Source organism: Phycodurus eques, chromosome 11 (genome assembly GCF_024500275.1).
Source record: "Phycodurus eques isolate BA_2022a chromosome 11, UOR_Pequ_1.1, whole genome shotgun sequence".
Taxonomy (NCBI): domain Eukaryota; kingdom Metazoa; phylum Chordata; class Actinopteri; order Syngnathiformes; family Syngnathidae; genus Phycodurus; species Phycodurus eques.
The window spans coordinates 27,413,366-27,437,556 of record NC_084535.1 but is presented as its reverse complement, the minus strand read 5'-3'; the positions used below and the strand labels follow the sequence as shown (position 1 = coordinate 27,437,556).

At 45.9% G+C, this 24,191-nt stretch overlaps 1 protein-coding gene across 6 annotated transcripts in view; it reads left to right on the top strand.

The window, feature by feature from the left end:
- The first annotated feature begins 793 nt into the window (after nt 1-793).
- LOC133409600 (cGMP-dependent protein kinase 2) overlaps nt 794-24,191 on the top strand; it is a 62,235-nt gene continuing 38,837 nt past the window's right edge. For 3 of the 6 annotated variants that reach the window (XM_061689839.1, XM_061689841.1, XM_061689843.1), the window contains exons 1-6: nt 802-862; nt 1,398-1,592; nt 2,293-2,649; nt 7,268-7,434; nt 12,529-12,642; nt 24,015-24,120. In XM_061689839.1, the coding sequence (XP_061545823.1) occupies nt 846-862; nt 1,398-1,592; nt 2,293-2,649; nt 7,268-7,434; nt 12,529-12,642; nt 24,015-24,120 (956 nt within the window). In that variant the 5' untranslated portion in view covers nt 802-845. Of the gene's footprint in view, nt 863-1,374; nt 1,593-2,292; nt 2,650-7,267; nt 7,435-12,528; nt 12,643-24,014; nt 24,121-24,191 lie in introns of all 6 variants that reach the window. The other 3 variants (XM_061689840.1, XM_061689842.1, XM_061689844.1) reach the window with 3 other exon arrangements.

The following is a 24,191-nucleotide window of genomic DNA, read 5'->3' as shown; positions in this document are numbered from 1 at the left end:
AGTTTTTCCATGCAGTTAATTGAAATCTGCCAAATGATTTAGGTTTGTGCAGGTATCAAAAACATTGAATTGCGATATAATTCTGTGGTTTTCAGATGAGAACAATGTCCAAATATGGACAAGATATGTCCATATCAATATTTCAATATGACCAGTTGTGGTTTTAACTGAGATAAGATCCTTTATTGATCCATTCGAGAGTACACTGCAGATAAATGTGGCGTCTGAAACTAATGTTTTCTTCTTTTTTTTTTTCCAACATTATTTGTACTTTTTTTTTAATACGCCGAATGGCAGCTGTCATCACGCAATGCCAAAACTGATTTTCCTAATCTGTCACTGAATGAGAATAATAATAATTAATAAAAAAAATATATATATATATATTCACCAAATGATGTATTTTGTGCCTGTGAGTGTGCTGCGTCTGTGTGTACGTCAGAGGTGATGTGTTTTAAATACTGCGTGCAAAAGAACGGATGAGTGCAGGGGAAGGGAAGGGGCGAGGAAATGGATAACCATGCCAAAGCACAACACAATAGAACTTGGCCAGTGTGAGTTTACCCTCAGAGAAGCAGGACAGTATCATATTTTTTCACAACAGGCTTCTGGAGTGGAAACAGTGTAGAGTGAAGTTATTGGTTGTGAAAACAGATGACCCCCCCCCCTGTTTACTCTACATTTTAAGACCACCAGGGGCTGCCAGATACTTCAATTTGATCAGAGGCACCCTTGGCTTCGCATGTAAAAAAGGTTCCTCCTCCCAGCAAACAGTGGCATTGTGCTCATGGGCGACAGAAAGAGAAGATGCAGTTGTGTGGAGATGTCTTGAGGGAACACGGATTATGGATTATGGATTCAGGTAAATGCTAAAATAATTTGTCCATTTCTTAAATATGTCGACGCAATCACTCGACGAGACAAATGGATTCATTCCTTTTCAGAAAATAAACAAACTTGTGATGCTATGTTGGATAAGAGTAGAGCATTTGTACCATTTGCATGTATTCATTTTGTTTATACAGAATAGTTTAGTCTTTTTCAGTGACACACTACCGAAACTTCCTGTCCAAATTCGATCGATTTCGTATTTATTCTCACAGATCTGTGCTACTGGTCAGTCCCCCTGTGGTCTGTTATTTTCACAAATTAATGACCAATTATACAATGTTGAAAAGCAACGTTAATGGCTCAACAAATATGCCATTTCTTTGGGGTTTTTTTTTTTTGAAAGGTGATGGTTTTGGCGATAAGAGGTTTCCACCTGACACCAGCGTCGTAGCATTACATCATTATGTATGTCTTATATAATTGAAAAAAAACTATTCGAGGGTGCTTTTCTGTCTCCTTTTTTTTTTTTTTTTTTTATTATAGTACATTTTTAGCATTAAAAACAGACACATCGGGCGCATCCTGTCGCAGAGCATCTCAAACATACTTCACTTTCAAAATGCTCTGAGAGCAATTCCTATGGTAGCAGGCCAATGTCTGGACATGGGCAACGGTTCAATAAAGCCCCCACGGGCTGAGAAGAAAACCTGCCTGGCCTCCAACCACACAGACCCCCCAGGTCTGGAATTGGACATCTTGAGGTAAGTCAAGCCAATTGTTATCCATTTTGCCAGATATTGTAATTGTGTAAAATGTGTACCATAACAGTCGAAAAGTCATGACAATGAAAAGAGTCAAACTTTGCGTTCACAGCCTTGTAAAGGTATGGTTCAATCTTTTCTTCGTGATTTTTTTCCCCTCATTTCTTGAATGGGTGAACTCGCCACTAATTCAAAAGGATTCTCCAAATAACCGTTGCTATTGAGATAAGAGTTGAAGTTTACTGTCAAACTAAAAATAAAACAAAATAGAATGACACCTGATTTAAAACAACCACATATCTTAACTTTTCAGGCCACTAGCTTAATGCTAACGCATCTATGTTGCGGTACTTTTACCCTTTATAAGCAAAGGGTTGAACACAAATGGTGCAGTAACACATGTAGACAGACACTAGAGCAGAACTCAGTCCTATAGTTATTTTCTTCTGTGTGGAACGACGAGTATTACTACTGATGAGCTGTGAGGAGTTACATTACAACAATTTGTGTTTGTTTTTTTGGGGGGGGGGGGTGGAAATGGCTTTTGCAGTGGGAAAAGATAATGAGTATTTTGATTTGTGAGCATGATCACGAAACCAATTCGACTCGTATCTCAAGGACCCACTGTGTTGCAGTACCTTCTTGCAGTAAAGCGAAACTATGTGCATTGCACCCAGTAATCCAAATTTCTCAATCTCAGGATGCGTATAGACTATTTGGAACTGGAGCTGGCACAGAGGGACCAAGTGTTAGAAGCTCAAGAACTTCAGTTGCAGCATCTGCGGAGGGAGCTCGATGCAAAGGTCTCCCAGATTGACAAACTGCAGGATGCTATAGGGTACAACAACAGCTTGGGGTGTGCACCAAAAGGACTGTGCCACCGGCGCTTCAGTGTCATCAATCAAGGTCCCAGTCGTTTCCACAAGGTCGCCGTGGAGGTCCACCAAAGGCTTAAAGCGAAGGAAGGTGTCTCTGCTGAACCTACTTCAGAAAACTTCTGCGGGTGGCTCAGACCTACTCACATTTCCATGGTGAAGCCCATACACAAAGATTCAGAGTAAGTTGAAAGATACAGCATGCACTGTTCAGTAGAAAACAAATCACCGTTCCTTGGAGGGAAAAGGTTTAACTGATTCCCTGAGCTTTTAAGAACAAAGTTATTTGTCTCCGTCCTCCGCAGTTGATCATCATTGGGCAATCGTGGTCATAAATACATACATTTTATACTTGCGCTTCAATAACCCAAACAGAATATCTTTGCCAGTCTGATGAAAAGATCCAAGCACCCTCACCTACTCTGCTTATCAAGATCTGAAAGGCAGCATTATCATGGCTATATAATAGGGAGACACAGAGAGGAACAAAAGGCTACAGGATTTTAAATGCAGAGGCCGAGTCATTTGTTATTTTGCTTGCCCGCAACATCGCGATCCATTCAACAGCTTCTTTTTCATCTCTCTCGCGCATCATCTGTCTGATGTGGTAATGAACAAGTGCACACACGCACGCACGCACGCACACACACACACACACACACACACACACACACACACACAAACTCACGTGATTACCTGAATAACAAGAAAAACTATGGACAATATAGTGTTTGTAAAAACAACAAAATCACCTGGAACACAATGTGTTGCCCTTCCTGTGAAGGGGTTTACATGGTCTCCCTGTTTTTGCATGGATTTTCAATACGTGCACTCAATTTGACAAATGTCTGAATGTGATAGGCTGGCAATCAATCTGGTGTGTACCCCTTCTCTCACCCACAGTCAGCCTGCATAGGCTCCAGCTCACACGCTATGTTTCCCAAAACTCCTAGTTCCAGTCTTTTTCGCCAAAATACCACGGACGACGTGGGAGAAAGTAACAGAGCTGTTGTAACAGACTGCTGAAAAAAAAATAAAGCACACTTTAAACTTAAAAATGTCTTATGGGGCAGGTAGTGTGTGGTCGTGACGTACAGACCCCCCACCTCCACTTTAAGGAGAGCGTGTTTGTTTTTTTACTCTGTATGAAATAAATCCAATAAAAGTAATGTATTCAGGATACTCTGCTTATGGCTGAATGGATATTTGGAGGGCCATCAATAAATAAAGGTGTGTGCCTACTGTGCTCTAGAACATTTGTTGGCACATCAACAAATACAGTAAAAACAAATGATTAACTATACAACTCACTATTGTGCCATTACAATGACTGTAGTGGTTGTAATTAGCAAAGCAAAGCAAAGCAAATTTATTTATATAGCGCATTTCGTACACAATGTGGTTTACATGATTAAAAGCATTTAAAAACAAAGGAAATACAAGTTTATAAACATTTAAAACAAAAATAAAAAAAATTTAAAATACAATTATACCAGCGTACGGTTCAAGAAATATTTAAAAGTGGAAATGCTCTAAAAAGCATGGGAAAAAAGAAGAGTTTTTACCTGGACCTAAAAACATGCACAGTTGGGGCTGAAGTCACTTCTGTTGGCAACTTATTCCATTCGTGTGCAGCATAATAGCTAAATGCTGCTTCGTCATGTTTGCTGTGGACTCTGTGATCCACTATTTGACCTGAGTCTGTCGATCTCAGAGCCCTACTGGGTTTATATTCCATAAGCATTTCTTTCATGTATTCAGGACCTAAACCGTTTAGTGATTTATAAACCAGTAGCAGAACTTGAAAATCTATTCTAAAGCTGACTGGAAGCCAGTGTAAAGACATTAGAATAGGAATAATATGCTCTGACCTCTTTGTTCTGGTCAGAACCCGAGCTGCAGCATTCTGAATGAGCTGCAGCTGCTTAATGCTCTTTTTGGGGAGTCCAGTCAGAAGACCACAACAATAAGCAAGTCTACTTGAGATAAAAGCATGGATGAGCTTCTCCTGGTCTGCTTGACACATGCAAGCCTTCACTCTGGACATGTTATTCAGATGGTAGAAGGCAGTTTTACAAATTGATTTGATATGACTGTTGAAAGTCAGGTCGGAATCTATCAGAACACCAAGGTTTCGGACTTGGTCACTCGCTTTTTAAAGCGAGTGACTATTTACTAACAGCTATCCTCTTTTCTTTATTGCCAAAAACAATGATCTCAGTTTTGTTGTGGTTTATTCATTCATCTTCCATTCCGCTTATCCACACTAGGGTCGCGGGCATGCTGGAAAAAAAAAATTGTGGCCCCAGCCATCATTTAAGTTGCCCATCGCTGATGTATTTTATTAATTTATTCAAAAATTATTTTGATACATTAAAAATTATTACAAATATACATTATTAGTAATATTTATATGAATACTTTAGTTATAATATAGACAATTTATTCCATCCATCCATCCATTTTCTACCGCTTATCTGAGGTCGGGTCGCAGGGGCAGTAGCTTTAGCAGGGAAGGCCAGACTTTCCTTCTCCCCACCCACTTCATCCAGCTCTTCCGGGGGGGATACCGAGGCGTTCACAGGCCAGCCAAGAGACATAGTCTCTCCAGCGAGTCCTGGGTCGTCCCCGGGGTCTCCTCCTGGTGGGACGTGCCCGAAACACCTCACCAGGCATCCGAATCAGATGCCCTAGCCACCTCATCTGGCTCCTCTCATTGTGGAGTAGAAGCGGCTCGACTCTGAGATCCTCCCGGATGACCGACCCACAGCTCGTGACCATAGGTGTTTGTAGGAACGTAGATCGACCAGTAAATTGAGAGCTTTACCACAACGGACTGATACAAAATCCACATCACTGCAGATGCTGCACCGACTCGCCTGTCAATCTCTCGTTCCATTCTTCCCTCACTCGTGAACAAGACCCCAAGATACTTGAACTCCTCCACTTGGGGCAGGAGCTCATCCCTAACCTGGAGAGGGCATGCCAACCTTTTCCGACTGAGGACCATGGTCTTCGATTTGGAGGTGCTGATTCTCATCCCAGCCGCTTCACACTCGGCTGCGAACCGCTCCAATGAGAGTTGGAGATCACGGCTTGATGAAGCCAACAGAACCACATCATCTGCAAAAAGTAGAGATGCAATACTGAGGTAACCAAACCGGACCCCCTGTACGCCTCGGTTGCGCCTCGAAATTCTTTCCATAAAAGTTATGAACAGAATCGGTGACAAAGGGCACCCTTGGCGGAGTCCAACCCTCACCGGAAACGAGTCCGACTTACTGCCAGCAATGCGGACCAAACTCTGACTCCGGTCGTACAGGAACCGAACAGCCCATATCAGGGGGTTTGGTACACCATACTCCCGAAGCTCCCCCCACAGGACTCCCCGAACACCTTCTCCAAGTCCACAAAACACATGAAGACTGGTTGGGCGAACTCACATGCACCCTCGAGGACCCTGCCGAGGGTGTAGAGCTGGTCCACTGTTCCACGGCCAGGACGAAAACCACACTTCTCCTCCTGAATCTGAGATTCGACTTCCCGACGGACCCTGCTCTCCACCACCACTGAATAGACCTTACCAGGGAGGCTGAGGAGTGTGATCCCCCTGTAATTGGAACACATCCTCCGGTCCCCTTTCTTAAAAAGGGAGACCACCACCCCAGACTGCCAATCCAGAAGCACTGTTCCCGATGTCCACGCAATGTTGCAGAGGCGTGTCAACCAGGACAGCCCCACAACATCCAGAGCCTTTTTATGTACTCTGGGCGAATCTCCTCCACCCCAGGGGGCTTGCCACCGAGGAGCTTTTTAACCACCTCGGTGACCTCAACCCCAGAGATAGGAGAGCCTTCCTCAGAGACCCCAGACTCTGTTTCCTCATGAGAAGGCATTGAGGAGGTCTTCAAAGTATTCTCGCCACCGACTCACAATGTCCCGAGTCGAGGTCAACAGCGCCCCATCCTCACTGTACACAGTGTTGATGGTGCACTGCTTCCACCTCCTGAGACGACGGATGGTGGACCAGAATTTCCTCGAAGCCAAAAACCTCTATGAAGATGAAAAATTCAGGAAGACGTTTTCCCTTGCCCGTATTGCGGGTGACCGGGGCCCCTCTCTGGAGCCAGGCCTCGAGGTGGGGCTCGAAGGCGAGTGCCTGGTGGCCGGGCCTGCACCCATGGAGCCCGGCCGGGTACAGCCTGAAAGGGTAACGTGGGTCCCCCTTCCCATGGGCCACCACCTGTGGGAGGGGCCATAGGGGCCTGGTGCAGTGTGAGCTGGGCGGTGGCCGAAGGCAGGGACCTTGGCGATCCGATCCCCGGCTACAGAAGCTGGCTCTATATAATTTATTAATAAATAAAATAGATTTGTCACAGTAAACTGTGCCTGTGTTTTCTTTCATGTCCCACTTCGTTGAACAAAACTAGCAATAGCGGTAGGCACAGTTTTGCTCACTCTGGTCAAATGAAAAACCAGAGAGTCACCAGAAAAAGTAGTTGAGTGAAACGCATTTGGAGTAGGCTTGCTGACGAAATTGACCTTCAATCTTGGCTTAGGCTTTTTAAAATGAACTTTATATTACTATTATTATTATTATTATTATTATAATGTTGGTTATACTCTGAGCTCTTATGGCTCCTCCTATCTGGATCAGAGGCACAAATTCTAGGATGGGTTCGATGGGGCGTGTCGTGGTTCAGCCATTTCGAACGTGACACAGGCTCATGTCTTAGTGTCGTGTTTTCGGCTTACTGCCAAAGTGTCCTTTACAACCTAAATATCTTCTTTCCATTTCAGAATTAAAAAGCTAATGAATGACGCCATCACAAACAATGACTTCCTTAAGAGATTGGAGCCACAGCACATGAGGGAGATGGTTGACTGTATGTATGAGAAAGTGTACAGTAAAGGACAGCTCGTCATCCAGGAGGGGGAATCTGGAAACGATCTCTATGTTTTAGCAGGTCAGTTGACATTATACAAAGGTTCACCAAAAAGGTCGCTCCCAAAGACCACGTGAATACTGTAGCTCACAGGCCTAGTTTTTCTAAAAACAGCTCACCAGTGATGAGACATTGTAGAATATTGTAGAAGTGATCATTTGAAAGTAGAAACACTTTACAGATATTGATATTTATGTTTCCTACCTTGTTAAATCATTGTAGATCATTATTGTCAGAAATCATTAACATGATCCGTATTTTCACATTGATGAATATCATTAATTATTAATAATAACGTAATTAAAGGTAAACTCGTAGCCCTTCACATTAATCAGCGCCCAAGAAGTAGCTCTCAATTTAAAAAAAAAAGCCCATGCTGTCAACTTTATATACTGTATGTTTTTGGCCAGTCTTTTACCTGTATAAAGAACAAAGAGATACTTGGGCAAAATATACCCAGTACCTAGTAAGTATCCGAACAGAATAGTTTGGTGAAATTAAATCACTTTGCAGAATATTACTAAGTACAGTCAAAGTATTTGATATTTGCTTTCATGAAGTCATAAAACAAATTTTCTGATATTGAATGTGTGTGCACATATTTAAGAAAATAAAGCAGTGTTTAAAAAAAAAAAAAAAGGACCAATAAGAATACCTGGAAAGTATCGGACCGATAAGCAGTATAGTTATGAGTAGTAGTATTGGTAAAGGCTTAACGATATCCATCCCTAATTAGGGTTCACCAGGAAAACCCTGAATCTCAGGACCTTTATCAAAAATGGAGATGTGGTCCTTGATTCACACACGAAATACACAATTATGTAGAATCTCCTTTTCCACCTTGTCACTCTCTTAGAAAACCGCCGACCAACACAACATAACTACCGGCATATTTCCACCAAGATCTCGTCTCTGGACATCATGCCAGCCTGAAAATGTACATAAGACTACATCTTGTCTACTGCCCAAAACTAAGTTAGGAGGTTCGAAAACACATTAAAAAACTGTCAAACCTGCCAACTTTCCAAACCCGAAAACCAGAAACTGGCTCCAAAGCTGCAGCACACCAAAACACACCATCCCTGGGAAACATTAAGAGTAGATTTGATGGGCTTAACTCCCAAGAGCGCCAAACACAATGTCTATTTCTGTTTTTGTAAACTACTCTCAGTGGGTGGAACTAAATTTATTTATTTCAAGCAGTGTGCAGAATCGGGAATGTAGGACACAAATTAACATTGGTCTGTGACCTACAAACTAATCTGACAAAGCGACTACACCGCACCTTAAAAACCATAATCGCACTTGATGTTGGAAACCAACACAAACATTGGGAGAAACACCAGAGTTCAGGTTTGCCATCAACTTTGCAGGCCAGGATTCCACAGGTGTTTCCCCAGCAGAATGTAACCTTGGTCCCTGCCTGAGGGGACCTTTTGATGTGGCATTGCGAACCAGGAATATGGCACCTGACAATCCTGCAGACTCAAAGATCACCCAAATAAAAAATATTTTTTCTATAGTATCAAAGAATCTCTTCCCATGGGCTCACCACCTGTGGGAGGGGCCAATGGTGGTCGGGCGTAGTGTGAGCTGGGCTGTAGTCGAAGGTGGGGACCTTGGCAATCCGATCCCCGGCTACAGAAGCTGGCTCTAGGGACGTGGAATGTCACCTCTCTGGCAGGGAAGGAGCCCGAGCTGGTGTGTGAGGTCGAGAAGTTCCAAATAGATATAGTCGGACTCGCCTCCACACACGGCTTGGGCTCTGGTACCAGTCCTCTCGAGAGGGGTTGGACTCTCTTCCACTCTGGAGAGGCGCTGAGCAGGTGCGGGTATACTTATTGCTCCCCGGCTCGGCGCCTGTACGTTGGGGTTCACCCCGGTGGACGAGATTGTAGCCTCCCTCCGCCTTCGGGTGGGGGGACGGGTCCTGACTGTTGTTTGTGCCTATACACCAAACAGCAGTTTAGAGTACCCACCCTTTTTGGAGTCCTTGGAGGGGGGGCTGGAGAGCGCTCCCGCTGGGGGACTTCAATGCTCACATGGGCAATGACAGTGAGACCTGGAAGGGCGTGACTGGGAGGAACACCCCACACCACCACCCACCCCCACCCCCGATCAGAACCCGAGCGGTGTTCTGTTATTGGACCTCTGTGCTCATCACAGATTGTCCATAACGAACAATATGTTCAAGCATAAGGTTGTCCACACGTGGACTTGACACCAGGACATCCTAGGTCGCAGTTCGATGATCGACTTTGTCATGTCATCGGACTAGCGGCCATGTGTTCACTCGGGTGAAGAGAAGGGTGGCGCTATCAACTGATCACCACCTGGTGGTGAGTTGGCTCCGATAGTGGGGGAAGATGCCTGTCCGATGTGGCAGGCCCAAACGTATTGTGAGGGTCTGCTAGGAACGTCTGGCGGAATCCCCTGTCAGAAGGAGTTTCAACTCCCACCTCCGACAGAACTTTGCTCATGTTCCAGAAGAGGCAGGGGACATGGAGTCCGTGTGAACCATGTTCCGCGCCTCCATTGCTGAGGCGGCCGACCGGAGCTGTGGTGGTTGGTGCCTGTCGTGGCGGCAATGCCCGAACCCGTTGTTGGACACCAACAGTGAGGGATGCCGTCAAGCTGAAGAAGGAGTCCTATCGAGCCTTTTTGGCCTGTATGACTCCTGAGGCAGCTTATGGGTACCGGCTGGCCAAGCGGAATGCAGCTTTGGTTGTCACTGAAGCAAAAACTCGGGTATGGGAGGAGTTCGGTGAGGCCATGGAGAAAGACTTCCGGACCGCTTTGAGAAAATTCTGGTCTACCATCCGGCGTCTCAGGAGGGGGAAGCAGTGCACTATTAACACTGTGTATAGTGGGGCTGTGGTGCTGCTGACCTCGACTCGGGACATTGTGAGCCGGTGGGGAGAATACTTCGAAGACCTCCTCAATGCCACCGACACACCTTCCCATGAGGGAGCAGAGTCTGGGTTCTCTGAGGCGGGCTCTCCTATCTCTGGGGTTGAGGTCACCAAGGTGGTTAAAAAGCTCCTCGGTGGCAGGGCCCCGGGGGTGGATGAGTTTCGCCCGGAATTCCTCAAGGCTCTGGATGTTGTAGGGCTGTCTTGGTTAATACGCCTCTGCAACATCGCCTGGATATCAGGGACAGTGCCTCTGGATTGGCAGACTGGGGTAGTGGTCCCCCTTTTTGCTTTTTACTACAGGGGGAACACACTCTTCAGCCTCCCTGGTAGGTTCTATTCAGGGGTGCTGGAGAGGAGGGTCCGTCGGGAAGTTGAATCTCAGATTCAGGAGGAGCAGAGTGGTTTTCGTCCTGGCCGTGGAACAGTCGACCAGTTCTGCACCCTTGGTAGGGTCCTCGAGGGTGCATGGGAGTTCGCCCAACCATTCTACATGTGTTTTGTGGACTTGGAGAAGGCGTTCGACCGTGTCCCTTAGGGGGTCCTGTGTTGGGTGCTTTGGGAGTATGGGGTAGCGATACGGGCTGTTCGGTCCCTGTATGACCGGAGTCAGAGTTTGGTCCGCATATCTGGCAGTAAGTTGGACTCATTTCCGGTGAGGGTTGGTCTCCGCCAAGGCTGCCCTTTGTCACCGATTCTTTTCATAACTTTTATGGACAGAATTTCTAAGCGCAGCCGAGGCGTAGAGGGGGTCAGGTTTGGTGGCCTCAGTATTGCATCTCTGCTTTTTGCATTTGATGTGGTTCTGTTGGCTTCATCAAGCCATGACCGCCAACTCTCACGAGAGCAGTTCACAGCTGAGTGTGAAGCGGTTGGGATGAGAATCAGCACCTCCAAATCTGAGACCATGGTCCTCAGTCGGAAAAGGGTGGCGTGCCCTATCTGGGTCGGGATGAGATCCTGCCCCAAGTGGAGGGGTTCAAGTATCTTGGGGTCTTGTTCACAAGTGAGTGAAGAATGGAACGGGAGATTGACAGGCAGATTGGTGCAGTTTCTGCAGTGATGTGGACTTTGTATCGATCTGTTGTGGTAAAGAAGGAGTTAAGCCGAAAGGCGAAGCTCTCGATTCACCGGTCGATTCTACGTTCCTACGCTCACCTATGGTCACGAGCTGTGGGTCAAGAAAGAACTAGATCCCTGATACAAGCATCCGAAATGAGTTTCCTCCGCAGGGTGTCCGGGCTCTCCTTTAGAGATAGGGTGAGAAGCTCGGTCATCCATAAGGAACTAAGAGTAGAGCCGCTGCTCCTCCACATCGAGAGGAGCCAGATGAGGTGGCTCGGGCATCTAATTCGGATGCCTCCTGGACGCCTCCCTGATGAGGTGTTCCGGGCATGTCCCATCGGGAGGAGACCCCAGGGACGACCCAGGACACGCTGGAGAGACTACATCCTTCGGCTGGCCTGGGAACGCCTCTTGATCCCCCCGGAAGAGATGGATGAAGTAGCTGGGTAGAGGGAAGTCTGGGTGTCCCTGCTAAAGCTACTGCCCCTGCTAACTGACCTCGGATAAGTGGTAGAATATGGATGGATGGATGGATCAAAGAATCTGTCCTCTGCCCACCAATGTCATAAGAGGAATTATGAAATGGACTGAGGCAACCTTGAGTTTCAGGACTACAACTGAGTCTTGGTTGGATGTCATCCTCTTTCTAAGGCAGAAAAAAAGCCAAAAATAAACAGATCCTTGAAATTTGAACTAGGAGATAAAGAGGACTTCCTCAGATTTGTGGACACCTCATGTTCAGCTCCAAATGGAGGATTACCTGAAGGACCTGCTAGAGACCCAAAAGGTTATATTTCTGACTGAAGAATTAATCCACATGAATTTGCAAAAGGTCACTATTTGAAAATGCTATATCAATTATATGACCTTTCTACAGTTTGGTCCACAAGTACTGTATTTGGACAATAACAGACTTATGATATTAGCTCATTCTCACCATACTTGCATGGATTTATTCTAGGTACTTGACTTTCCTCGTAATTTAATAAATTAAATTAATTAATAAAAAAATCTAATAACTGGTTGAAACTGTTTAATAAACAATGCTCATAAAGACAAAAGAGAATTTAGCATATTATCGGAATCACCCAAAAGTACAACATGATAAAATACTCTAAATATATGTTCTGCATTTCAGCTGGCTTGCTGGAAGTCATCCAGAGTGGCAAGCTACTTAGTGAGATGCGTCCTGGAACAGCATTCGGAGAACTGGCAGTACTGTATAATTGCAAAAGAACAGCCACCGTAAAAGGTGAGTATCAATGATAATTTTGCCTACTTATTGGCTTTACTGGCTTATTGTGACTATATTTAGCAACTTTCCCGACCCCTCTAGATTTTCACAAAAGCAACTAGTGACAATGCTAAAAGTGGTAGTCAGGTTGGCAACATCTCTGCATGGTGAATGGAAGAAGGCCGGGAGATTTAGTGGTTGGTGCTCATACATCAGCACAATCTGAGAAGACAGAAAATTTTGTTTTGTTTTTTTGTGAATGTTGGTCAATTACTAGCATAATCCTAATGTCATTTTAGAGACTGTTTATAATTTTGTTTACAATTTATAATTTATATTTTTTTCCAAATTATAACAACATGTATCCCCTCTTTGAGCTGTCACCTTATCGTGGTGGAGGGGTTTGTGTGTCTCACTGATCCTAGGAGCTAAATTGTCTGGGGCTTTATGCCCCTGGCAGGGTCACCCATGGCGAACAGGTTCAAGGTGAGGGACCAGACAAAGCACAGCTCCAAAAACCCCTATGATGACAAACAATTCAGGAAGACTTTTTCCCTTGCCCGGACGCGGGTCACCGGGGCCTCTATCTGGAGCCAGGCCAGGAGGTGGGGCTCGAAGGTGAGCGCCAGGTGAGCGCCTGCACTCATGGGGCCCGGCCGGTTACAGCCTGAAAGGGTAACCTGGGTCCCCCTTCCCATGGGCTCACCATCTGTGGGAGGGGCCATAGGGGTCGGATGCAGTGTGAGCTGGGCGGTGGCCCAAGGCAGGGGGGAGCGAGCTTCCTGGACTCCACCCGGAGTGGAATATGTTTGGTAGAGAGCCAAACTAGCTGACCCACTTTGTAGTTTGGGGCAGGTGTCCTCCAACGGTCAGCAGCGGTTTTGTAGGACCGTCCCTGGCGCAGCAGCATCTGGCGGGCTCGTTCCCAGGTCCTCCTGCAGCGTCTCACCAAGGTCAATGCTGCTGGAACTATGGACTCTGGGGCTATGGCAGGAAACATAGATGGTTGGTAACCATGCACAACGTGAAAAGGCGATAGACCAGTGGATGCAGAGGGGAGGGAATTGTGAGAGAATTCGACCCAAACCAGTTTCTGAGACCAGGATCGTGGCTCCTGTGAAGCGAGAAATCGGAGCCCAGTCTCCAGGTCCTGGTTCAGCCATTTGGTTTGTGTGTTGGTTTCAGGATGAAACCCAGATGACAGACTGACGGTAGCACCTATGACATTGCAAAACTCCTTCCAAAATTGCGAAATGAATTGGGGACCCCCATGAGATACCTCATTCTTGGGGAAACCATGGAACTTGAACACTTGGTGTATCATTAACTCGGCAGTGTCTTTAGCTGAGGGTAGTTTCATGAGTGCAATGCAGTGGGCCATTTTAGAGAACCTGTTCACGACTGTGAGAATGGTGGTATTTCCTTTCGAGGCCGGTAATCCCGTCACAAAGTCGATGGAGATGTCTGACCAAGGACGTTGTGGTATTGGCATGGCAACTCCCCAGAAGGACGTTTACGAGAGGACTTAGCAGCACATACGTGGCAAGCATTTACATAATTGGTAAACTCCCTTCTAACATTGGTGCCACCAAAAGCACTGTTCGACCACAGATTGAGTCTTGGCATTGCCTGGGTGAAATACAGTCCGGTTAGTGTGAGCCCAGTGGATGACTCTTCCTCTTAAGGTCGGAACCACATAAAGCCTGTTTTCAGGGCAATTTTCAGGGCTAAGAGTGTTCTTCAGAGCCTCCTTTACGGCAGTCTCAATGTCCCAAACAACAGCAGAAACGAAACATGACTTGGGAAAAATGGTTTTATGGTTGGACAAAGAATTCTCTGAACAGAAAATGCGCGATAAAGCATCTGGCATACCATTTCTGAACCAGGTCGGTAGGATAACGTCCATTCTAAAAACAAAGTAAGTGCCCCCTCTAGCCAGTGCCTCCACTCCACCAAAGCCACCTTGACTGCCAGCAGTTCACGGTCACCAATGTCATAATTTCTCTCGGCTGGGGTCAGTTTTTTGGAGAGATAAGCACAACGATGTAATTTACCATCCTATAGACATTTCTGGGAGAGCACTGCTCCTATACCGGCATCAGGCGCATCGACTTCTACCCAAAACTGCTGTTTGAGATCTGGCAAAGTGAGGATGGGAGCGGAGGTAAAGCTCAATTTAAGTTTCTGAAAAGCTGCCTGACAAAGCGGGTTCCATACGAAAGGTCTGTGTGGTGAGGTAAGATCATGCAAAGGTGAGGTTATCGAACTGAAATTTATAATGAACTTTCTGTAGAAATTAGCGAACACGAAGAACCTTTGTACAGCTTTGCGTGACGCGGGAGCGGGCCAGTTAGTCAAGGCATCAACTTTGCAAGGGTCCATTTTGATTTCACCTGGAGCCAGCACGAACCCCAGAAAAGAAACGGAAACCTTGTGGAACTCGCATTTCTCAGCCTTGACATATAGTTCATTCTGAAGTAACTGCTGCAACACAGAACGGACATGAATGATGTGAGTCTCCTCATCCGGGGAGAATATCAAAATATCGTCCAAATATACAAAAACGTACACAACATTCAAGATGTCACACAAGATGTCACAAAGTTCTGGAACACAGCTGGAGTGTTAGTTAGTTCAAAAGTCATCACCAAATACTCGTAATGTCCCGTTGGTGTGTTGCTGTTTTCCATTCATCCCCCTCCCTTATCCTGACTAGATGATATGGATTTCTTAAGTCTAGTTTGTTGAAAACCTTGGCTCCCTCCAGAAATATTCAAAGATCGTGAAGATGAGAGGAAGAGGGTACTTGAATTTCACAGTTATGTGTTTGAGACCCCGGTAATCGATACAGGGTCACAGAGTCTTGTCCTGATTGTCCACAAAAAAAAAATCCGGCTCCCGCAGGGGATGAAGATGGGCGAATAATCCCAGCTGCCAGTGATTCATCCACATACTCCTTCATAGCCTTGTTTTCCGGCCCTGAAAGAGAGAATAACCTCCCTCGTGGGGGTGTGGTTCCAGGCAGCTAGTCAACTGCACAGTCATAAAGTCTGTGGGGCGGAAGGGATTTGGCCTTGGACTTGGAAAAAACGTCTTTAATGTCCTGGTAACAGGTGGGCACTTGAGATAAATCAAGATCCCCAGATGGGGTCTGTGGATTGTCATTTGAAACATAGCCCTGAACATCACAAGGAGGCTGGGCGCAATTGCTGCCCCATGACATAACCTGACCAGAGTACCAGTCAATGAGGGGCTTTTGTAATTTCAACCATGGATTCCCTAAGATAAGGTAATGATTCATGGCAGGCGGCACGGTGGCCCACTGGTTCGAGCGTCAGCCTCACAGTTCTGAGGTGCGGGGTTCAATCCCCGTCCCCGCCTGTGTGGAGTTTGCATGTTCTCCCCGTGCCTGCGTGGGTTTTCTCCGGGCACTCCGGTTTCCTCCCACATCCCAAAAACATGCATTAATTGGAGACTCTAAATTGCCCGTAGGCATGACTGTGAGTGCGAATGGTTGTTTGTGTCTATGTGCCATGCGATTGGCTGGCAACCAGTTCAGGGTGTACCCCGCCTCCTGCCTGATGACAGCCGGGATAGGCTCCAGCACTCCCGCGACCCTAGTGAGGAGAAGCGGCTCAGAAAATGAATGGATGGATGGATTCATGGCATCAAAAACATGGAAACTCATGTGTTCCGAGTGAGAATCAGGAAATTCAATGTGAGTGTTTGGGTGCGGTGAGTGATCTTGCCCATAAAACAGCCTTCTGTAGCATTGGTGTTGCGGTGGCGTTTTATTTGAAAGGTTCTAAGGTGCATCCGTCTAACGAGGAGGGAGCTGAGTAAGTTTGCATCAGAACCAGAGTCAATTAATACAGGTGTATGAATTTCTTGATCAGGGGAGCATTTTAGGAAGAACCCGGGTATGGTCTTCCTTAATGAAATTTAGACTCAACGCTCCCGTGCCCTTGCTATCAGCACCGACAACCTTGACGTGACAGTTGCTAACGGAATGACCCAACTCCCCGTAGTAGAAGCACCGCCCTACCCTTAGCTGGCGTTGACGTTCCTCAGGGGAGAGACAACCTGCCCAGTTGCATGGATTCATCCGTGGTGACGCTAGCCAGTAGATTGAGACCGGCAACATGGGATCTGCCTTGGTTTTGCTGTTCACCGAGGCTCGTCCTCCAAGTGCGTGGTGACGCAGCCCTCTGCTGAACTCCGTCCAGCTTGCGATCCAAAAGCCTCTTGTCAATTTTTACGGCGAGAGCGATGAGAGTGTCCAAGTCGGTCGACAGGACCTAGCGGGACCAAATGATCCTTGACGGCGGGGGATAGTCCTTGGACAAATGCATCGAGCAGTGTCCTATTATTCCACCGACTCTCAGTTGCTAGAATGCGAAACTCAATCGCGTAATCTGACACCCTGCGCTTGCCTTGTTGTAAAGTGACAAGGGAGCGAGCTGCCTCACGATCTAGTGTGGAAAACTGAAATATTCCAGTTCCATGGTCCATCCATCCATCCATCCATTTTCTGAGGCGTTTCTCCTCACTAGGGTCGCGGGCATGCTGGAGCCTATCCCAGCTATCATCGGGCAGGAGGCGGGGTACACCCTGAACTGGTTGCCAGCCAATCGCAGGGCACACGTAAACAAACAACCATACGCACATTCACACCTACGGGCAATTTAGAGTCTTCAATTAACCTACTATGCATGTTTTTGGGATGTGGAAGGAAACTGGAGTGCCCGGAGAAAGCCCACGTAGGCACAGGGAGAACATGCAAACTCCACACAGGCGGGGCCGGGGATGGAACCCCGCTCCTCAGAACTGTGAGGCTGACGCTCTAACCAGTCGGCCACGAACGAAACAGAGGATAGGACCCAAAAATGCACGACTCCAAAACAAATGGACAGTTTCAAAAAGAGAGGTTTAATATACGGGCAGAGGTCGGTACACAGGCAGGCAATCCAAAAAAGGCAACAGTTTCCAAAACGAGAGGCAAAAAGGCGAGGTCGATAATCGGAAAAAGGTCTAGTATTACTGTGAGTCTGTGACGTGGAAGCAAGGAATGCTGGAACGTGACGACAAGGTACGAACGAACTGGCGACTTGAAAGAATGAGACACAAAGTTAAATGCAAGGGGTAATTAGGGTGAACGAGGCACAGGTGGTGAAGATGCTCTCAGGAGCAGGTGTGTACGAGACAGGGGTTAAACAACAACCGGAACACACACCCATGACACTATCGGGCCTTTTTGGCCTGTGGGATGCCTGAGGTAGCTGATGGATACCGGCTGGCCAAGCTGAATGCAGCTTTGGCGGTCGCTGAGGCAAAAATTCGGGCATGGCAGGAGTTCGGTGAGGCCATGGAAAAAGACTTCCGGACGGATTCAAGGAAATTCTGGTCCACCATCTGGCGTCTCAGGAGGGGAAAGCATTGCACCACCAATACTGTGTATAGTGGGGATGGGGCGCTGCTGACCTCGACTCGGGACGTTGTGAGACGGTGGGGAGAATACCACGAAGACCTCCTCGACTCCACCGACACGCCTTCCCATGAGGAAGCAGAGTCTTGCGTCTCTGAGGTCGGCTCTCCTATCTCTGGGGTTGAGGTCACCGAGGTGGTTAAAAAGGTGGCAAGGCCCCGGGGGTGGATGAGATTCGCCCGGAGTTCCTAAAGGCTCTGGATGTTGTGGGGCTGTCCTGGTTGACACCCCTTTGCAACATTGCGTGGACATCGGGGACAGTGTCTCTGGATTGGCAGAGGTTGTCCCCTTTTTAAGAATGGATTTGGTGGCCTCAGTATTGCATCTCTGCTTTTTGCAATGATGTGGTTCTGTTCGCTTCGTCAAGCCGTGATCTTCAATTCTCACTGAAGCGGTTCGCAGCCGAGTGTGAAGCGGCTGGGATGAGAATCAGCACCTCCAAATCTGAGACCATGATCCTCAGTCGGAAAACGGTGGCGTTCCCTCCCCTGGTCGGGGATGAGACCCTGTCCCAAGTGGAGGAGTTCAAATATCTTGGGGTATTGTTCACGAGTGAGGGAAGAATGGAACGGGAGATCGACAGGCCGATCGGTCCCACGTCTGCAGTGATGCAGACTTTGTATTGGTCTGTTGTGGTGAAGAAGGAGCTAAGCCGAAAGGCGAAGCGCTCTATTCATCGGTCGATCTATGTTCCTCCCCTCACCTATGGTCACGAGCTGTGGATCAGCTTGGCAGGCTGTTCCCCCCGATGGCTGGGCAAGGGCGTCGACAGGTTGATTGAAAAAGGAGGAAAAAGAAAAAGAAAAAGCAAGGGTAGAGTGGCTGAAGCGCTTGGGTGACGTTGTTTGCCACGCGCTCAGAGAAAACTTGTGCGCACAAATCCTTCCTGCTGGATTCCTTCTGGTGGTGACTCACCCCCACACAAAAGTCTAGTTGGGAAGTTGGTAGAATAACTCCCGTTTTGGCTCGCCTCCCCCACTTTGTGGTGAGGAGGGGGGTTTCTTGGCTGGGAGCCAGCATCTTGGGCGGAGCAGGAAAAAACAAGAGCCCAGAGAACAAAAGGCTTCAGTCTTTTGTACCAAGAAAGAAAGAGGAGTCGCCCCAAAGGCAAGAGTGGGAAGGACAGACCATGCCTCTGATATTGAATTTCTCTCTAGAATTATCTGTGGTCTAAAATTATTGGAACTGAAAAAAGGAAATCAACTCCCAGCTTTTGCATTGTCTCACACACCATGGTTAATCAATGCAATGAGTGTTTCAACTTTATCTGGTGGCCAAGAACACTTCATGTCAGTTATGTAACATTTTCGTGTTGTCTGAGCTATACACACTCATCTTTTCGGTTCACAAACAGATTTTGCAGCAGACCTGAGAGACCTGAAAATTATTGACATTGGTATCATGATATACAGCATTCGTGCAGAGTTCGTAAAATATCACAACAGACATTTAGCACAGTAAATAGCCATGACCAATAAGCTTGCAGTGACTCTTAAACACCAGCGGGTGTCGCCCGTTCTCCACCGTTGATCACAGATGGTTCATTGTACTTCAGTTGAGTTCCTGCAAATGGCGGCAAATGCTAATTCCATTGTGCCTTGTCTAACTCATAAACCATTGTCATCCATTTGTCCCGTACTGTCACATTTGAAAAGAGGGTTTCCCAAATTCTTGGTCATTAGATTAGTCCGTAGAAAAAGGTTTTTGTTGGAGAAACCAGTAAGAATGGCTGGAGGAGGACTGATGGCCAGTTTATGGCCCAGGTGATATAAACTAGATTTGATTTCGTATCTTGTGGAAACAGACTGGCTCATTGAGGGTCAGAAGGCAGGAATGCAAAGGTTATCAGCTCGTGGGGGTTGCAGTTGACAACTGTGCCTCATAGACGTATTAGCTCACGGACTACACTAGTCTGTGAGCTAATGAGCTAGTGAGCTAAGAGCAGGAGCTAAAAAGCTCACTCAACCGTGGCGACATCGTTAAAACGTCAGCAAACGGAGTTGAGTGTCCCCCTCCAAATGGGAAAGTTAATTGTTGATAAACCATGACCACAGCGGCACACAAAAGCCAAGAGGCAAGAGATGGTGGGCGACTAGTTAGAGCGTCAGCCTCAGTTCTGAGGACCCGGGTTCAATCCCCGGCCTCGCCTGTGTGGAGTTTGCATGTTCTCCCCGTGCCTGCGTGGGTTTTCTCCGGGCACTCCGGTTTCCTCCCACATCCCAAAAACATGCATGAATTGGAGACTCTAAATTGCCCGTAGGCATGAGTGCGAATGTTTTTTTTCTTAACTTCCATGCCCTTTTTTAACTTCCATGCCCTTAGGGCTGCCAAGTAGCTGAATTAGTTTTGAACTTATATCCCAACTCAGGTGTGAACAGCCCAGCAAGTTGGGTTTTCTAATTTCCATGGCCAAAGGGCTGGCTGGTTTATTTTTTTTTCACCATTCTTCACTCGTTTGTCACCATTGTTCTGTAAATGAGGCAATTACTCTCTATACTCTTGACACAATTACGAAAAAGGAACTGATTACCTGATTCAATCAGTGTGTTGCAATGTAATGAGAGAGGTAGAGGTTTAGTAAATGTGTACAATATTCTATTACAGCATTGTGTGCTCAACAGGCTACAAATAGTAAGGATATTTCCACTTTTGTGATCACAACGGAAAATTATTTTCCCCTCCCTTCTCAGTAAGAGGTCGACAGTTTGTTTTTCATTTCTTGTTGAGATTTATTGCTCAAACACAAGATTCAAACAAGACTTCTTTACTGATAAATTATGGCAATTAACTAGGGAAGGGAAGGGGCGCTTGCCGGTCTAGACTGATGGGGCAACACACGAGCAAAGCAGTCTGAGATTTGTAATATTAGTGGCACATGTGCTATATACTGGCGGACCAGCTCTAATACACATTTAATATGGTCTTGTAGGCCAAATATAATTACATCGTGGGCCAAATTTGGCCATCTCCTTTCTGCATTTGCCAGATGTGTACTTGTAGCAATCAACACAGCGCACAGTGGCGTGATTGTTCTTGCACCGACAGTTTAACTGGCACATTGCTCTTTTCCCTTGGCCAGATGTGAGAGGTTGTTGCCTTCTTGGCTCCCACATATGACTGAGCAAGCTCGCACAATAGCTCCACCAGGAAGTCCACCCGTCTCTCCTTCACGCCAGTGCATGCCTGATAAAGCACATGTGCATTCAGCACTGCAAGATCAATCATGCAATATGGCGGGACCGCAAAGTAACAACCGTCTTATAGCGGAGGAATACTGGATCTGTACTGTGATAATAAGTTACAGAGAGTCACTGTTCCAGAGCTGGGACTCATTGTTTCCAGACATGTGCATCCTGGGACTCATATAGTCTTGTCGCGTATATTGGTTTTCGATAAAAACGTAATTAATTTGGAAAAGAAATACGTCGGAAGGTAAACACCTGTGTTTACTTCCGGTGTATTTAGACTTGCGTCGAAGGTTACAATCAACCTATCTTTTTCTTGAAAAGGAAAAGATAGGTTGATAGGTTGATTGATTGATAGGTTACCCTCTATCTTTTTCTTTACACTCTTTTTATATGTGTAAACTTTAGGAAAAGCGACGAAAAATTTCTAGCAATCTCTGTTATCTCGAAGGCTACATTTGTTAAATAAGAGTTCTCGATTACAGCAGTTTTACTGTTATACTCAAACACGCACAACACAACAGGAAGTGGAATTTTAACGAACATTTTATTGAATATAAAAGGGAAACCTACAGGGAAACAATGCAGAGGGATTTTACTACAAAAGGAAAATAATAATAATAATATTACTAGAAAAAAAATAGGCATACGTCAAGAAAAATAGGACATCGTGTGTGGCTGGACTCGAAATGAGCGTGAATAGGATACAGTGTGTTGAGCTAGTACAATGTTGGAACTTGTGTGAAGCTGGCATTTTACCCCCAAATTATGAGGCACTAATTTTGTACATTCTGACAACGATTGTCATGCTCTACTCACGGGGGGGGGGAATATGCAACAGTTTATCAGTTCTTGGGGTTGCCATGACAACCGGGCCATAGGCGTAGTCGCTACAATCTCAAGTGTAAAATGATCTATGAATGAGTATATCCCCTATGAAAAGTATTGTTTTTGATCCATTTCCTCTGAATTTTCATGATCGTTAAACCCACTGAACTGCTCCAAACATTTGATGATGATTATACTCAGTTTTTTTCATTTTTGTGAACTACAGTGGGTATGGAAAGTATTCAGACCGCATAAAATATTTTCAGTCTTTGTTATATTGCAGCCATTTGCTGAAATAATTTAAGAGCACCGACTGGTTAGAGCGTCTGTTCTGAGGTCCAGGTTCAATCCCCGACCCCGCCTGTGTGGAGTTTGCATGTTCTCCCCGTGCCTGCGTGGGTTTTCTCCGGGCACTCCCGTTTCCTCCCACATCCCAAAATCATGCATGGTAGGTTAATTGAAGACTCTAAATTGCCTGTAAGTGTGAATGTGCGTATGGTTGTTTGTTTATGTGTGCCCTGCGATTGGCTTGCAACCAGTTCAGGGTGTACCCCGCCTCCTGCCCGATGATAGCTGGGATAGGCTCCAGCACTCCCGCAACCCTTGTAAGGATAAGCGGCTCATTAAATGGATGGATGGAATGATGTATGGATTTAAGTGCATTTTTTCCTCATTAATGTACACACAGCACCCCATATTGACAGAAAAAAAACAGAATTGTTGAAATGTTTGCAAATTTATGGACAAAGAAAAACTTAAATATCACACAGGAAAGCCACAACCCTGTCTATATAAGACCTTACAGCTCACAGTCCATGTCAGAGCAAATGAGAATCATGAGGTTAAAGGAACTGCCTGAAAAGCTCAGAGACAGAATTGTTACAAAACAAATTCTGCTGCACTTAAGATTCCTAAGAGCAGAATGGCCTCCATAGTCCCAATACAGTCCCAACAGTGAAACATGGTGGTAACAGCTTCATGCTGTGGGGGTGTTTTTCAGCTGGAAGGCTAGGACGACTGGTTATAATCGAAGGAAAGATGAATGCGGCCAAGTACAGGGATATCCTGGATGAAAACCTTCTCCAGAGTGCTCAGGACCTCACACTGGGTCAAAGGTTCACCCTCCAACAAGACAATGACCCAAAGTACACAGCTAAAATAATGAAGGAGTGGCTTCAGAACAACTCCATGACTGTTCTTGAATGGCCCAGCCAGAGACCTGACTTAAACACCATTGAGCTTCTCCAGAGAGACCTGAAAATGGGTGTCCACCAACGTTCACCATCCAACCTTACAGAAGTAGAGAGCATCTGCAAGGAGGAATGGCAGAGGATCCCCAAATCCAGGTGTGAAAAACTTGCATCATTCCCAAAATGACTCATGGGTGTATTAGCGTGTATGGGTCTATCTACTAAATACTGAGCAAAGGGTCTGAATACTTATAGCTGTGCAATATTTCAGTATTTCTTCTTTAATAAATCTGCAAAAATGTCAACAATTCCGTTTTTTTTTTTTTTGTCTATATGGGGTGCTGTGTGTCCATTAATGACAGAAAAAAATTACCTTAAATGATTTTACCAAATGGCTGCAAGAGTGAAAAATATAAGGGGGTCTGAATACTTTCCGTACCCACAGTATGAACTTTTAAATACAAAATCTGAAAAAAAAATTTCAAAGATGTATTTTTATATCTGCACATTCACAAATCTCATTATTTATTATTAACACATGTTAAGGTGTGCCATAGAAAATATTGACCCAAAAGGGAGTTTTACAATCTAATTTATGTTGAACAGCGTATCAACCAATGACTTTGTTTTTCAGAAGTGAGCCATAACACCATCAACTATCTCACCATATACATTTTTTTTAATGCTATCACTGTCATACAGCTGTGGCCGAGTCCCACATATGGGCCTTGGATCGTCAGACTTTCCAGGCGATCATGATGCGGACTGCACAAGCCCGACACGAGGAGTATTTCAGCTTTTTACGCAGGTAAAGAACCTTGACAATCTGATACAAAGGGGTAGCACTTTAGAATAAGAGTAACCATTCAAAGTGTTTTA